General features: G+C 37.5%; 1 protein-coding gene across 4 annotated transcripts in view; it reads right to left on the bottom strand.

The window, feature by feature from the left end:
• The window catches only part of LRRC28 (leucine rich repeat containing 28), a 135,676-nt gene that overhangs the window by 82,785 nt on the left and 36,964 nt on the right, over positions 1-15,927 (bottom strand). For all 4 annotated transcript variants that reach the window (XM_025391228.1, XM_025391230.1, XM_025391231.1 and 1 more), the window contains exons 4-5: positions 11,766-11,803; positions 11,106-11,243 (exon numbers count right to left, since the gene is read on the bottom strand). In XM_025391228.1, coding sequence (XP_025247013.1) covers positions 11,106-11,243; positions 11,766-11,803 — 176 coding nt within the window. The remainder of the gene's footprint in view (positions 1-11,105; positions 11,244-11,765; positions 11,804-15,927) is intronic.

Raw genomic sequence — 15,927 nt, 5'->3', positions numbered from 1 at the left:
ATTTTTAAGAAACACTTATTTTGGTAGCTATATTATGTGAACCTGTATATGAAACCTATATTATATCCATCTATATAATACATGTAGATTTATTAGCTATATTAATTTTTCTTCACAATTTACATAAAATCATAATTTTCTGATCATGTAACAAAATATATTGAAATCAAGGTAGAAAAATCAACTGAATCACTTCAATATATTGAAATCAAGGTAGAAAAAGCAACTGAATCATTTCAATATATTGAAATCAAGGTAGAAAAATCAGCTGAAACTGTAAAACAATTATACATGAAAATGCTATCTTTGCTAATGTATTTATCTAAAACATACTTTTGCCAGAATTTGGTTAACAAATGCAATACATCAAATCACTATTCATATAATATTTTAATACTTGAAAGTTCTTTAGTAAAAACAAACAATTAAACCACATTTTGCCAAGAAAGCAAAAGGTATGGTAGAAATTACTCCATGCCACCTCTAAAATATTGCAGGCTGATTTAGACACAAAAAGAACAAAGCCAGGTGCAGTGGTTCACACCTGTAATCCCAGCACTTTGGGAGGCAGAGGCAGGTGGATTGCCTGAGGTCAGGAGTTTGAGATCAGCCAGGCTAACATGGTGAAACCCCATCTCTACTAAAAATACAAAAATTAGCTGGGCATGGTGGCACATGCCTGTAATCCCAGCTACTTGGGAGGCTTAGGCAGGAGAATCGCTTCAACCCGGGAAGTGAAGGTTGCAGCGAACCAAGATTGCACCACTGCACTCCAGCCTGCGTGACACAGGGAGACTCCATCTCACAATTAGATCTCTGAAGTCTCATTAATAGGTTGTTGTCTAAGAAAACACATATTCTCAAGAAAATTCACTTGAAAAGATTAAAAACACTTCTATATTTATCAGGTTTTTAAAAATGTCCCCAATTCCTGGTATTGATCATAAACAAATGGTTATGAACTCAGTATAGGCTTCTATCATGCAACCACAACATTTTCAGCAATTTATTTAAATGAAGGGTTTTAAACTGGGGAAACAGTTGGTCAAATCTGTATTTGAGAGACAGAATGCTGGAACCAGTGTGTATAATGGATTATGAGATGGATACATTTCAGAGATAAATAGTGGAAAATACCCAAAACCAAATCATTTGCTCCTGCATACCACTTTCACACCAGCTTAGTTCCCACACTTCACATCTGCCTTCTCCTTAAGCCCTCCTTAACTGACCTCAGTGCTGTCATCACTGTTGCCATGCAGCACCAAGCCTATAATATACCATGCTGTCATAAATTAATTCTGTAAGAAGTACTGCATGTGAAGTGAATTTGGATCACTTGGGTTATAGTGTTAGTTGCTTTTAAATCTTTTCACAAAGGAATGGGCCCTGGAAAGGAGTTCATCGTGCCTTAGGCGTTAAGCATGATTGATGGTAGAGGCTTTCCAAGTCTGAGCAACCAACTTTTCTTCTTTTGCCTTTTTTTTTTTTTAAGTATTGTAGCAATGAACTTTTGTATTTTAGACATCTGGCAAGTTTTCTAACATTTCCCTTTACACCGCTCCTAAAAAGGAGTATTTTCTATATTTATTTGACACTGAGAAGGATACATGGTCCAGAAAACAAAACTTTTTTTCTTTTAGAATATTTTTAAGTCATTTTTATCCTAAGGTTTTACCAAATTTTCAAAGCTTGTAAAAGTTTGTAAATAAAATTGAAGAGCCTTAGCTCCATTTGTAAGAAGATTTTACAATAGCTGATAGTTTATCTACAGTAAAAATATTTTTCTGAGAAATCTGTTTTATCTATTATACCATAATTTTATGTAAAAATCTAAATTTAAAATCTCTATGTTATTATAAAGTTTTTAATATATGTATGTTTAATTATACTATAAAGTTACTTTACTAATAAAGTACTATATCCATTACAAAGTTATAATTAATAATAAGGTAACTTCAGGTTCATAAAAATCATTGAGGGCCAGGCATGATGGCTCACACCTTTAACCCAGCATTTAGGGAGGCCAAAGCATGAGGATCACTTGAGGCCAGGAGTCTGAGACCAGCCTGGGTGACATAGCAAGACCCCACATCTATAAAAAAAAAAAAAAAAAAAATTAAAGAAAATTAGCTAGGCATGGTGGTGCATGCCCGTAGTCCCAGCTACTCAGGAGGCTGAGGCAGGAGGATGACTTGAGCCCACAAGGTCAAGGCTGTAGTGAGCTATGATTACTCTACTGCACTCTAGCCTGGGTGACAGAGTGAGATCCTGCCCCTAAAAAAAATAAATAAATAAAATAAAAAATAAAGTTACTGAAAGAACAAGTTCTTAATATGAGTTTAGGGCTCTGGTAGATAATTTTTTTATTTTATTTTATTTTTTTGAGACAGAGTTTTGCTCTTGTTGCCCAGGTTGGAGTGCAATGGTGCAATCTTGGCTCACTGCAACCTCTGCCTCCCGGGTTCAAGTGATTCTCCTGCCCTCAGCCTCCAGAACAGCTGGGATTACAGCACCCATCACCACACCCAGCTAATTATTTCTGTATCTGGTAGATAATTTATTCAGTGGTCATCTAGCAAGCTGAGGTAGATTGTTAGATTTTTGCCCCTCCACCCATTAGTTGTCAAAATGGGTATTTCAAGTCTCAGCACTGTGTACCAAGATAATCACTAGCTACAATAACACACTCAATACTTCTTTCTCTCTCCTCTCTGTCTAATTCCTTCTTTGCAAGTACTGCATGCAGTTTAAATATTAGACAATAAAATATTATAAGTGCCCTTGAAGTATGGGTCCAGATTTTGTTTTCCTTCTTAGCGCCCACTTTCTCTAGCACATAGCGTGGTATACTTTGAGCAGTAAAACTATTTTGTTAAGCAGATGAAATAGCAAGTCCCCTTCCAGTCATGTAGATAACCCCACAAAATAGAGAAAATCTATTTATGTATATTGCTGACCACACATATATAGCCTGGTGACACCAGAAGGATGCTCTGCCAGAGATTAATTTTTTAGATTCTTTTTTAGTGAGAGAAGTGCTAGCTAGTTATTTTACCAGACTGATGTGTAATCAGTGAAAAGCTGAGTCTCCCAGAAGAGTAAATCACCCAAAATTACCATGGTATTCGCCTAAGGAGGGTAATATGGGGTGAAGAGCCTTGAATATCTGGGGACAGGAGACAGAATAACACACTTTGTGTTTTGCGGATTCAAAATGAGAGCTGCTTTGTTCTCCTTTTGAACTGATCACATAGTATGTAGGCACAATGGAAGCGATGAGGAAACCGGGGCTGACCCAGTGTTCCTGGGCCACTTACCATTCCTAGAAACTGTAACACAGGGAATTCAAATATGGAGCACCTGTGCCAAGGCTTGTAACTACAAGGTGGGATCAGCACCTCTGAAAAATCAGCACCTCTGTACTGCATAGGCAGTACAACATGAGATTGTACTCCTCTTCGCCTCCACATGAGATGAATAAACGCGGAGGTTTCACGACAATTCAGGTGGCAATGAGACAGACCTAAGAAAGGATACTAAATTTCATTCCAATAAACTTACAGAGGTTCAATGGGTGAAAAAGTAAATTTTAAGAAAAAAATGGTAATAAATTTGACTACACTTGAAACCTGGGTTTTCGGAACAACACATGCTGGTTATATGTGGTACACATTTCTGTCTGTGCATACTTTCAGCCATTAAAACACAACAGAGTCACGCTTTTAACTTGGGCTGAAAATCCTGCCTTTTTTGGTATGCAAAACAACTTTTCAAGGATAAAAGTATTTTTTAAAAATAGGCTGATTTATATGCCAGATGTAAGCAACATCTTTTCTGACTGCTGGTTACTTTTTGTTGTTTCTTTGTTACTATAACCTTCTCTTGTGGTAATTCAGAGTGGTTATAGCAAATCACAAAGATGTCAGGTTTCTCTTGACTATCAAAGATTGGCTGTTCTTTCTGTCTCCTCAAACATCCATTGGACTTTGTGACATTTAGCGAGGTTTAATCAGAAAGGGGCCCTGCACTGATGGAAGCCTTTCTCCAACAATCCTTTATTTCTAGGTACACAGTAAAATTCTCTTCATAATAGATTACGTAATTTTATATGATCAAATTACAAAATGTCACTGGAAGAAAGTTAGTTTAAATATGTTCTATGACAAATAATGTTCTAGTTTTGATGCCAGGCATAGAGAAAAGCAATACATAAATGTTTAAGTGGTACACACTTAGCAGCAGCAACAACAACAACTACAAAAACATATATATAAAAGAATGTAGGGAAGCACTCAGATGAGAAATCAAAGGACATCTAATAGGACTTCCACTTCCAGACATGACAGGGTAACTGATGCCAGACCTGCCTCCCACCAAAACACAATAAACTACTCAAAAAATATGAAGCAATTGTTTTCAAGCAATGGACAGGCAACCCAGAACTACAATCCTTAAAATCTGGGGAACACAAGAGATGAGCCCCATGTTGGACCTGAATTTCTGCCATGGGGCTTATTTTGGGCCACAGCACAGGGAAATGGAACCTAAACAGAGCTCCAGTCTTGCAGAACTGAAGAGGCACAGATCAGAGTGGCGGGCAAGTGAAGCACCTAGAAGATGCAGGACAGGGCACCAAAGATGAAAAGGCTGTGAGGAGGTAAAAAGGGTGCTATAATCTGAATGTTTGTGTCCCCACCTCTAAATTCATATGTTAAAACCAAGTCACCAATGCAATGGTCTCAGGAGGTGGGGCCTTTGGGAGGTCCTAAGGGTGAAACCCTCATGAGTGGAATTAGTGCCCTTACAGAAGATGCCACAGAGAGCTGCCTTGCCCCATTCCACCACATGAGAACATAGTGAAAAAGTGTCATCTATGAATCAGAAAGTAGGACCTCACCAGATACCAAATCTGCTGGCACCTTGATCTTGGAACTCCCAGCCTCCAGAACTCGGCAATACATTTCTGTTGTTTATAAGCTACCCCATTTATGGTATTTGTTTACAGCAGCCTGAATGGATTAAGACAGAGGAGCATAAAAACTAGCACACTGGAGAGCATAAAAGAAACAGTGAGTAGAAGTCAGATCAACAGATATCTTCTAATCTTGAGATAAGGGCAAGAAAAAGATTACATTAAAAAAAAAGAAGAAGAAGAACAAAGTTCAGTGACCTGTAGAAGAATACCAAATTATCTAATGTGTGTAACCAGAGTTCCAGAAAGAGAGGAAATGTGGAACAGAAAAATATTTGAAGAAATAATAACAGGAAACTTGCCAATTTGGGAATAAAGAAAACCCCAAGAAAGGTAAATATAAAAAATCCTGTATCAAGACACATCATCTACAAACTGCTAATACCAAAGATAAAGAGAAAAGATTAAAGAGAGAAATCTTAATGCAGCCATAGAAAAAGATACAGGGTAACAATGATACAAATTACGGCTGACTTCTCATCAGAAACAATGACAGCCAGGAAATAATGGAAGATCTTCCTTAAAGTGCTCAAAGAAAAAACTCTTGTCAATTTCCAGAGAAAATATTCTTCAAAAGTGAAAATGAAATAACATTTTTGCATAAAGAAAAACTGAGATAGTTCATTGCCAGTAGAACTGCACTAAAACAAATACTAAAGGAAGTACTTCAGGTTGAAGAGAAATGACAGATGGAAACTAAATCTAGAGGAAAAAATGGCCAGGTGCAGTGGCTCACATCTGTAATCTCAGTGCTTTAGAAGGCCAGGATATTGAGATCAGCTCAGGCAACACAGCAAGACTGTGTCTCTTAAGAAAAAAAGAATAGAATGCACAGGAAATAGTGAATATTCAGGAAAATTTTTTTAGGTGTTTTATTTTTTGAGACAGAGTTTCGTTCTTGTTGCCCAGGCTGGAATGCAATGGCGTGATCTCAGCTCACCACAACCTCCGCCTCCTGTGTTCAAGCGATTCTCCTGCCTCAGCCTCCTGAGTAGCTGGGATTACAGGCATGTGCCACCATGCCTGGTTAATTTTGTATTTTTAGTAGAAATGGAATTTCTCCATGTTAGTCAGGCTGGTCTCAAACTCCCAACCTCAGGTGATCCACCCACCTTGGCCTCCCAAAGTGCTGGGATTACAGGTGTGAGCCACCGTGCCCAGTGTTAGTATTTTAAAGACAACTGACTTGCAAAAATAATATTATCTTAAGGAGTTTATAACATATATTGAAATAAAATATATGACATAGTAGTACAAAAGAAGGAGGGTAAAAGGAAGTACACTGTTGTAAAATATGCACAATAATAAATGTATATAATTCATATGAAATGGTACAATATTCTAAATGTAATAAGTTAAGGGAGCATATTGTGAAGCCTAGAGAAAAGTCAATGGAGGAAATAAAATGGAACACTAAAACACACTCAAGTAATCCAAAAATAGAAAGGAAGCAAAGAGGAACCAAAAACAAATTGTGGAAGTCAGTTGGGAATAAGGAGGACTTAATTCCAATTTGAAAATAGAAACTCCAAAGAGATCATCGCTCTCACCCTAACAACTAAAACAAGCTGAATAAAAACCCATCAGAGACTGAGGACATGGGGAAAACTAAATCAGCTCCAAAGAGTGAGAAGCACATTTTCAAAGAGAAGAGATCCCTGGCTGCTATCATCCCTGACTGAAATAGAGGTGGGAAAAGAAATCTGCCACAGACAATGGTTAAAGAGAAAACAGTCTAACTTTGAAAGCTCTATGTGGACATACCCGTGTAGAACCCAGAGGATCCATAGGTGTAGAAAGACTGTACTATTAATAAATCCCCCTGCTCAACACAGACACACAAACCACTCTGTCCCACCAACCTTCACCAAAAATGAGGGCAAGGAAAGAGAGCAAGAACTGAGATAATTTCCTCAATGTACTCTAGGCTTCCAGCAAGGGAAAACCTGGAGGATAGGTGGTAACAGAAAAGCCAAGAGAAACTTCTCAGAGGCAAGACCCACCGTCACAGAGTACAGGGCGATGATAGTCAACCTTTACAGGCCAAGGATGGAGCAGCAGGATTCAAAGAGTTCTCAAGTCACAGAAAGCCAGAAGCCAAACTGGAGAGCAAAGAGAATTCCTCAGCAACTGAACCTGCTGGCAGCTGGTCTTTAAAGCAGGGAGATATCTCCTATAATTCAAAAAGATTTGGAATAGCCCATAAATACATGAGAAAGTGCTAAATAACATTAGTCAAGAGAGATATGCAAATTAAATAGAATTTTTTAAAAATGCAATACTACTTCACACCCATTATGATGGCTAAACAAACAAATAGACAACACCAAATGTTGGCAAGAATGTGGAGTAACTGCACCTCTCATACATTGCTGAGAGAACAGTGTAAAATGGCATAACCACTTTGAGAACTAATGGGCAAATTTTAAATATTGGATATAAAACTATAAAATTATATTCAAAGGCTTTTCAATGACAACAAAGAAACATGGTAAAATGTTAAGTCTTTTAAGAGAACGTAACATGTGACAAGTCTTGGCATGGACTATGGACTATGGAGAAGGGGCTTATTAAGCAGATATCAACTGGTGCCTACTGCGGTCAAATAGGGACAAGATCACAGTCCCTCACATTTCTTTCCCACATTTAGAATACCCTCCCATAGTATGTCTCCAAACATAATAAAGCATTTAGGGGATGTATGCTTAGCCCCTTACATACTTAAATCATAACATCTGAAATCACTTCATGAGATGTATAAAGTGAATCAAATAATTGGTAAAACTCAGTCCATTGCTACTCATGGTGGCAAGAAAGAATAAAGTCTGTATACATGGCTCAATCAAAAGTTCCTATCCAAAATGTATAACTGTTAATGTATATAATTTTACTCAAAACAAGCAAAAGCAAACACAAATAGAAACAAACCCAGGAAAATAAAATCACAAGTATATGCCTCAAATTTCTTGTGTAACAGGAGAGATATAAATAAATTATATGAAAGTAGTCACAAAACATATAGCCTTCACTGGTTATTAAGAAGCAGTCAATGATATTAGAAGTACATCCTTAACCTCTAAGATATATAATGGAAGGAAATGACCATATTCTACTACATCATGTTTTTATATTACAGGAAAAGACAGAATAATACAACACCCAGAACAATGGTTTATCACAGAATTGTTTTTTGTTGGGGGTTGGGGACAGAGTCTCACTCCGTTGTCCAGGCTGGAGTGCAATACTGCAATCAGAGTTCACTGCAGCCTTGATATCCTGGGCTCAAGAGATTCTCCCACCTCAGCCTCCCAAGTAGCTAGGACTAAGGTGTGTGTCACCACGCACGGCTAATTTTTTAATTATTATTATTGTTGGATTTTAGTAGAGACAAAGCCTCACTATGTTGCCCTGGCTGGTCTCGAACTCCTGGCTTCAAGCGATCCTCTTGCCTCAGCTTCCCAAAGTGGTAGGATTACAGATGTGAACCACCATGTCTGGCAGAATTGTATTTTTTGTATATTCTTTAAATGTATGTAAAAAAAAAGAGTTCATAAATACAGCATTATATTTATGCATTTTGGTTGTATATCTTTTTTTTTTTTTTTTTTTTTTTTTTTTTGAGACGGAGTCTCGCTCTGTCCCCCAGGCTGAAGTGCAGTGGCCGGAACTCAGCTCACTGCAAGCTCCGCCTCCCGGGTTTACGCCATTCTCCTGCCTCAGCCTCCCAAGTAGCTGGGACTACAGGCGCCCGCCACCTCGCCCGGCTAGTTTTTTGTATTTTTTAGTAGAGACGGGGTTTCACCATGTTAGCCAGGGTGGTCTCGATCTCCTGACCTTGTGATCCGCCCATCTCGGCCTCCCAAAGTGCTGGGATTACAGGCTTGAGCCACCGCGCCCGGCCGGTTGTATATCTTATATAAGTTTCATATATGAAAATGTTAGAAAAATGTAAAGTATTATCTTTACTGATACATTTTCTAGGCAATCCTCAAAAGAATATCTCATTTTCTAGGTATCTGAATGTACAAACTTGATGAAAGCTAGAATGATGAAACACCATTGGCCTGATGTATATATAATAAAGGAAAGACCATATTCCTGTATTGTGTCAAAAATTTTTATATTAACTAGAGTTAGAAAAAATAAGACATTCATTATATGAGGGTAAAAAAATATTTTTTAAAACACAGTCACCGCTGACTGGTGCCAATTTTTTTTTTTTTTTTTTGAGGTGGAGTCTCACTCTGTCACCCAAGCTGGAGTGCAGTGGTGTGATCTCGGTTCACTGCAACCTCTGCCTGCCAGGTTCAAGCAATTCTCCTGCCTCAGCCTCCCAAGTAGCTGAAACTAAAGGCACAACACCACCACACCCAGCTAATTTTTGTATTTTTAGTAGAGATGGGGTTTCACCATGTTAGCCAGGTTGGTCTCGAACTCCTGACCTCAGGTGATCCACCCACCTTGGCCTCCCAAAGTGCTGGGATTACAGGTGTGATCCACTGTGCCCAGCCTGACTGGTGCCATTTTTATATACAGTATTGAATCTATATATTAAGGCCGGAACATAAAGTCTAAAAATCCGTTACTATGTTTTAATTTAGACATTTCTGTACTTGAAAAAACAAAGAAATATCATAGACTTTTTCATTCGTGGGTTTAACATGCATAATTTTTAACATTCTCATGTTACCCTGAAGTTCTATGACAGGTAGTAATTTGTAATTTTGTTTGAGTCACATATTTCACCTAGATACACTAAAAGGCTGGTTGGTATTCTCGAGTTGGTTTTACTCAAAAGAGTAAAAATAATCTCAGACAAATTAACATCTGTATCTTTCTCTGCTCATTCTTGAATACACAGTAACTTTCATATAATACCTGAAGCGTAAGTTTTTTATTTTTTAATTATCATGTTTTTTAATACATGAAATCATATATGAGAGTGGGATTTGCAAATATGTGGATTCACAAAGCAAGGTCTCTGGATGCTCCTCCCAAGCAATCAAAGGGTTTAATGGTGGCTGTCAATAAAATGCAAGATTTTAGTACTGCCTATTTATAAGGTACATTCATAATTTACTTACATGTTCAGCAGGCAGAATAGACAACTAAGTCTCAAATGTAAATTGTTCTACTAAATTTTAGCATGACTCCTTTTAAAATGACACGGTGAAACCCCGTCTCTACTAAAAAATACAAAAAACTAGCCGGGCGAGGTGGCGGGCGCCTGTAGTCCCAGCTACTCGGGAGGCTGAGGCAGGAGAATGGCATGAACCCGGGAGGCGGAGCTTGCAGTGAGCTGAGATCTGGCCACTGCACTCCAGCCTGGGCCACAGAGCGAGACTCTGTCTCAAAAAAAAAAAAAAAAAAAAAATCAAAGTTAACATACATTAGGTCAGGCGTGGTGGCTCACACCTGTAATCCCAGCGGTTCGGGAGGCCGAGGCAGGTGGATCACTTGAGGTCAGGAGTTTGAGACCAGCCTGGCCAACATGGTGAAACCCTGTCTCTACTAAAAATTCAAAAATTAGCTGGGCATGGGGCCACGCGCCTATAGTCCCAGCTACTCGGGAGGCTGAGGCAGGAGAATCGCTTGAACCTGGGAGGCAGAGATTGCAGTGAGTTGAGATTGTGCCACTGCACTCCAGTCTGACGACACAGCGAGACTCCGTCTCAAAAAAAAAAAAAAAAAAAAAAAAAAAAGAAGTTAATGTACATTAGTTACCTCACTGGAGAATAAGAGAAAACACTGCATGTATTTGACTTTTGGATAGTAAAATGATTATATCATGCAAAGCTCACCTAAAATCTCTTATGTGAAATTCAGAATTGAAGTAGCTCTTTGTACAAATATTTTGCCAGAGCAGTAATTCAAAGGGATATTGGTTGCAATGCACAATTGTAGTAATTGTAGCTATATCTAAAATATAAATGCTACCTTTTTACATTTGCATCACAAAAAGACTCTTAGTAATATTTCACCCACATTCCTTAAAGTTTCATCTTCAAACAAATGGACAAATACTTACAAATACATCTACAGCCCATTGCCTAGACATACAGTGAGAAATATGAAGAAATATAGATTTATACTAGACAAGAAACTATTGTGTGCTATAGACTATGATTACCTGGAGGTAGGAATTGCAGTTGGTTATTAGCTAATCGAAGATGACGTAAAGCTCTCAGACGACCAATTTCTGGGCAAACAATTTCTAAGGCATTGTCACTAAGATCCAGACATTGGAGTTTTACAAGAGACCCAATGGCTTCAAAGAGAAAAGGAGAACCAAAATGAATTTGATTCAAGTATTACATCAAATCTGTAATGCAAGTATTCCAAGTTAAAATATTTTACTACTTAATATCCTTGTCTCAGTTGCTCACAAAACAGTAAAAACACGGATCAAACTAAGTTGAAGAAAGTGATAAATACTTCCAACTCAAGATAAAATATAACTTAAAATACAGCACAAATAAAAACATTAAAACTAAAATAATTCAAGAAATGATACACAGGGCCTTTTTTATCTGACCAGAATTCTTAACTAGATTTATTAAATTTAGAACTTATTATCTACCTAATAGGAATTTATCTAATAATAGTTTACCTAACTATTATAACCATTTTAGACTTATTTATTTAATTATAGTTCTTAACTGGACTTACTAGAAGAAAAAAAGTTTTGAAGCTAAAAAATTAAAGGTGTCTTAAAATTAAAATTTGTTCTATTTATAAAGCAAAGCTTAAATTATATTATCTTCTAACTAAAAATTTTAAGTAAACATACCTTCCGGAACCACAACTATGTTATTTGAGTGCAGGTATCTAGGAAGGAAAAAGAAAAAAAATAGCTATTGTCATTAAGTACTTTTGTCAGATAATCAGTTTATAAAATGCTCACTTAGAAATTTATCAAATATAAATAGGCCACAACTTTCACACCCTACTCTAATGCATCGACATACAATAATGGTTAGCACAGCTAACTAATAATACTTCGAGAATAATCTTTTGTACTAGAATTGCAAATATTAAATCTATTTACTGATTTAGTTATTTTAAAATAAAAGCATACATAATAGATAAACTATAAGGTTTTTTTTTAACTTCATAACACAAATTACTAGTTTTTCCAGTTCATTTTATTCAGGCTTTAAAAAATATACTTATTGTGAGAAAAAAATCAACACCTATTGTGTAAAGGAAGATGAACTTTTCATTTCTAAAAAATAACTTCACAAAATAAAGATACTTCTAGCTAGCACGCATACTGAGAACCAACAACGGAGAGATTAAATACTCTTCATTTACAGTGTCTGTAGAACTACTCAACTGTCAACGTACAGAATTTATTTCATGGCAAAAGAAATTTTGTAACAAGAAATCAAATGCTTCTCTTAAAAAATTTTCTTTTTCACAGAGGCTAGAAAGTCTAGGCAAGCCTAAGTAACACTTTTCCCACTACAGTGTCTTGAGCACACTCTGGTGGAGACTTCCTGCAATCAGTAACCAACTATTCAGAGCAAAACAAGTGAATGCTGGAGATCATACAGCAATAATTTAAGAAAATAAATTTATATCATTGATTTAGAGACAACAGAACTAGATTTTAGTAAACTTTACTTTCAAACCTATGGTTTTATTTATTGTACTTTAAAAATAAATCTTATAAAGTACTTTTAAATAGAATTTAAAAGTTTTCTTCTGCATTCTTAAAGTCTAATATTGAATATTAAAATGTCAATAAACACAAAATAAGACAGAAAACACTTTTATGAAGATTATTTTATATTGAATTAAATCAATTTTGTAGAAGGTTAATTAACCTGCTGGGTATAACACAATTTAAATAAGCCCACCATTTACTCTATGATATACTTCAGTCCTTGCTTTCTGTATATGAAATGACTACACATTTTAAAATCAATACTCTTTAAACATTAATTTTAGGAAGGAATACCCAAATCAAAATAGAGAACTGATTTAAAAAAATTTTTTAAACAAAATACTTGCCTCAATTCAAGCTCTACCTATAAAAAGACATTAAAATGTCCAAATCAAAATATGAACTAAAGTACCCATTATTATGATTAGAATTTTTCAAACAGACTTTAAAATATTATCTACATATAATGAAGATGCTGTATGAAATAGTACACAGTGGCTGCCTGTGGATGCTGCTGAAGAAGTATCGTTAAAGTCTCTCCTCCCCCTGCCATCATGTCTAAGTCAGTCTCCTAAAGAGCCTGAACAGCTATGGAAGCTCTTCATTGGAGCTCTTCATTGGAGGCGTGAGCTTTGAAACAACCAATGAGAGCCTGAGGAGCCATTCTGAGCAATGGGGAATGCTCATGGACTGTGTGGTCATGAGAGATCCCAACACCAAGCGCGCCGGGGCTTTGGGTTTGTCACTATGCCACTGTGGAGCAGGCGGTTCTGGAAATTTTGATGGTGGTCGTGGAAGTGGTTTTGATGGGAATGACAACTTTGGTCGTGGAAGAAACTTCAGCAGTCATGGTGGGGTTGGTGGCAGCCATGGTGATGGTGGATATGGTGGCAGTGAGGATGGCTACAATGGATTTGATAATGATGGAAGCAATTCTGGAAGTGGTGAAAGAATGATTTTGACAATTACAACAATCAGTCTTCACATTTTGAACCCATGAAGGGAGGACAATGGTGGCAGAAGCTCTGGCTCCTATGGTGGTAGAGGCCAATACTTGACCAAACCATGAAACCAAAGTGGCTATGCCAGTTCCAGCAGCAGCAGTAGCTATGGCAGTGTCAGAAGATTTTAATTACTGTCAGGAAACAAAGCTTAGTGTGAGAGGAGAGCCAGAGAAGTGACAGGGAAGCTACAGGTTACAACAGTTTTGAGAACTCAGCAAAGCACAGTGGTGGCAGGGCCTAGATGCTATAAAGAAGACATGTTTTAGACAAATACTCATGTATATGGGCAAAAAACTTGAGGACTGTATTTGTGAATAATTGTATAACAGGCTATTTTAGTTTCTGTTCTGTGGAAAGTGTAAAGCATTCCAACAAAGGGTTTTAATGTAGATTTTTTTTGCACCCATGCTGTTGATTGCTAAATGTAGTAGTGTGATCATGACGCTGAATAATTGTATCTTTAAAAAAATAATACAGAGTGTTGCCAATCCTAACTGCACATTAGAATCACCAGGGGTCTTACTGGTGTCCGAAACCATCCTGTAGCAAGTGAAACACCATCTCAACTCCAATAATCCTGATGTACAACCAATTAAGAACCATTACTGGTAAAGTGGATCAGACAGCGGGCTCTGAAGCCACATTGCTTGCACCTTAATAGCCATGTGACTATGGAGAAATTACTGAACTGCTCTCTCTCCTAATCTATGATGTTGCAGGGACTAAATGAATTAATAAATGTAAAGCTCTTAGAATAGCGCTTGACTCCCAGTAGGATTTAAATGAATGCTCTTGTTATTGTTGTTATTATAGTTATTATGAGTCATTTGTAATCATAGGCTTAGGACTTTCAAATTTAAGTCACTACCTTTTACTTAATTTTGGTAATTTCAGAGTAGTTGAAATGTTGATGTTTCAATGTTCTTATTATGTTCCTCTTCTACTCAAATAATGCAGGAACTCTCATTCATTGTTGGTGGGAATGCCACTTTGGGGTATACACACTTTGGAAAATGGCTTGGCAGTTTTTTTTAACAACGTTAAATATAGATGTTTACTTAATAGGAATATTCCAAAGTCAGCTTCTTTGTTTTGACAAATGAACCATGGAATTTTTTTTTTTTTTTTTTTTTTTGAGATGGAGTCTCCCTCTGTCACCCCAGTTAGAGTGCCATGGCTCGATCTCCGCTCACTGCAACCTCTGCCTCCCTGGCTCAAGTGATTCTCCTGCCTCAGCCTCCTGAGTAGCTGGGATTACAGGTGCTTGCCACCACACTTGGCTAATGTTTTTTGTATTTTTAGTAGAGATGGGGTTTCAGCATGTTGGTCAGGCTGGTCTCAAGCTCCTGACCTCGTGATCCGCCCACCTCAGCCTCCCAAAATGCTAGGATTACAGGCGTGAGCCACCGCGCCCGGCCTGTACCATGGAATTCTAAGATGTTAACAACAGGACAAACTGGGTAAGGGGTATACCAGAATGCTTGGTACTATGTTTATAACTTTTCTATAAATATAAAATTGTTCCAAAATAAAAAAGTTATTAAAAAAATTATTTTAGGTTGGGTGCAATGGCTCACACCTGTAATCCCAGCACTTTGGGAGGCCAAAGCAGGTGGATCACCTGAGGTCAGGAGTGCAAGACCAGCCTGACCAACATGGAGAAACTCGTCTCTACTAAAGCTACAAAAATTAGCTGGGCGTGGTGGCACATGCCTGTACTCCCAGCTACTCGGGAGGCTGAGGCAGGAGAATCTCTTGAACCCAGGAGGCGGAGGTTCCAGTGAGCTGAGATTGTGCCACTGTACTCCAGCCTGGCCAACAAGAGCAAAACTCCATCTCAAAAATAAATAAATAAATAAATAAATAAAATTTAATTAAAGAAACAGGACTTCTACTTTCAGTCAGGATGAATAACAGCAATGGAGTAAACAGGATTTACCCAACTGTTATAAACAAGAAAACCGGATGAAATACAGTCACGTGCCACTTAATGACTGGGATATGTTCTAAGAAATGTGTTATTAGGTGATTTCCTTGTTGTGCAAACATCATAGGTGTTCTTGTTTTATTTTATTTTATTTTATTTTATTTTTATTTTATTTTATTTGAGATGTAGTCTCGCTCTGTCGCCCAGGCTGGAGTGCAGTGGCGCAATCTCAGCTCACTGCAAGCTCCGCCTCCCAGGTTCACGCCATTCTCCTGCCTCAGCCTCCCGAGTAGTTGGGACTACAGGCGCCTGCCACCACGCCCGGCTAACTTTTTGTATTTTTAACAGAGAC

Source organism: Theropithecus gelada, chromosome 7b (assembly GCF_003255815.1).
Source record: "Theropithecus gelada isolate Dixy chromosome 7b, Tgel_1.0, whole genome shotgun sequence".
Taxonomy (NCBI): Eukaryota; Metazoa; Chordata; class Mammalia; order Primates; family Cercopithecidae; genus Theropithecus; species Theropithecus gelada.
Note: the sequence above shows the minus strand (reverse complement) of the source record. Positions and strands in the feature narration are given on the sequence as shown.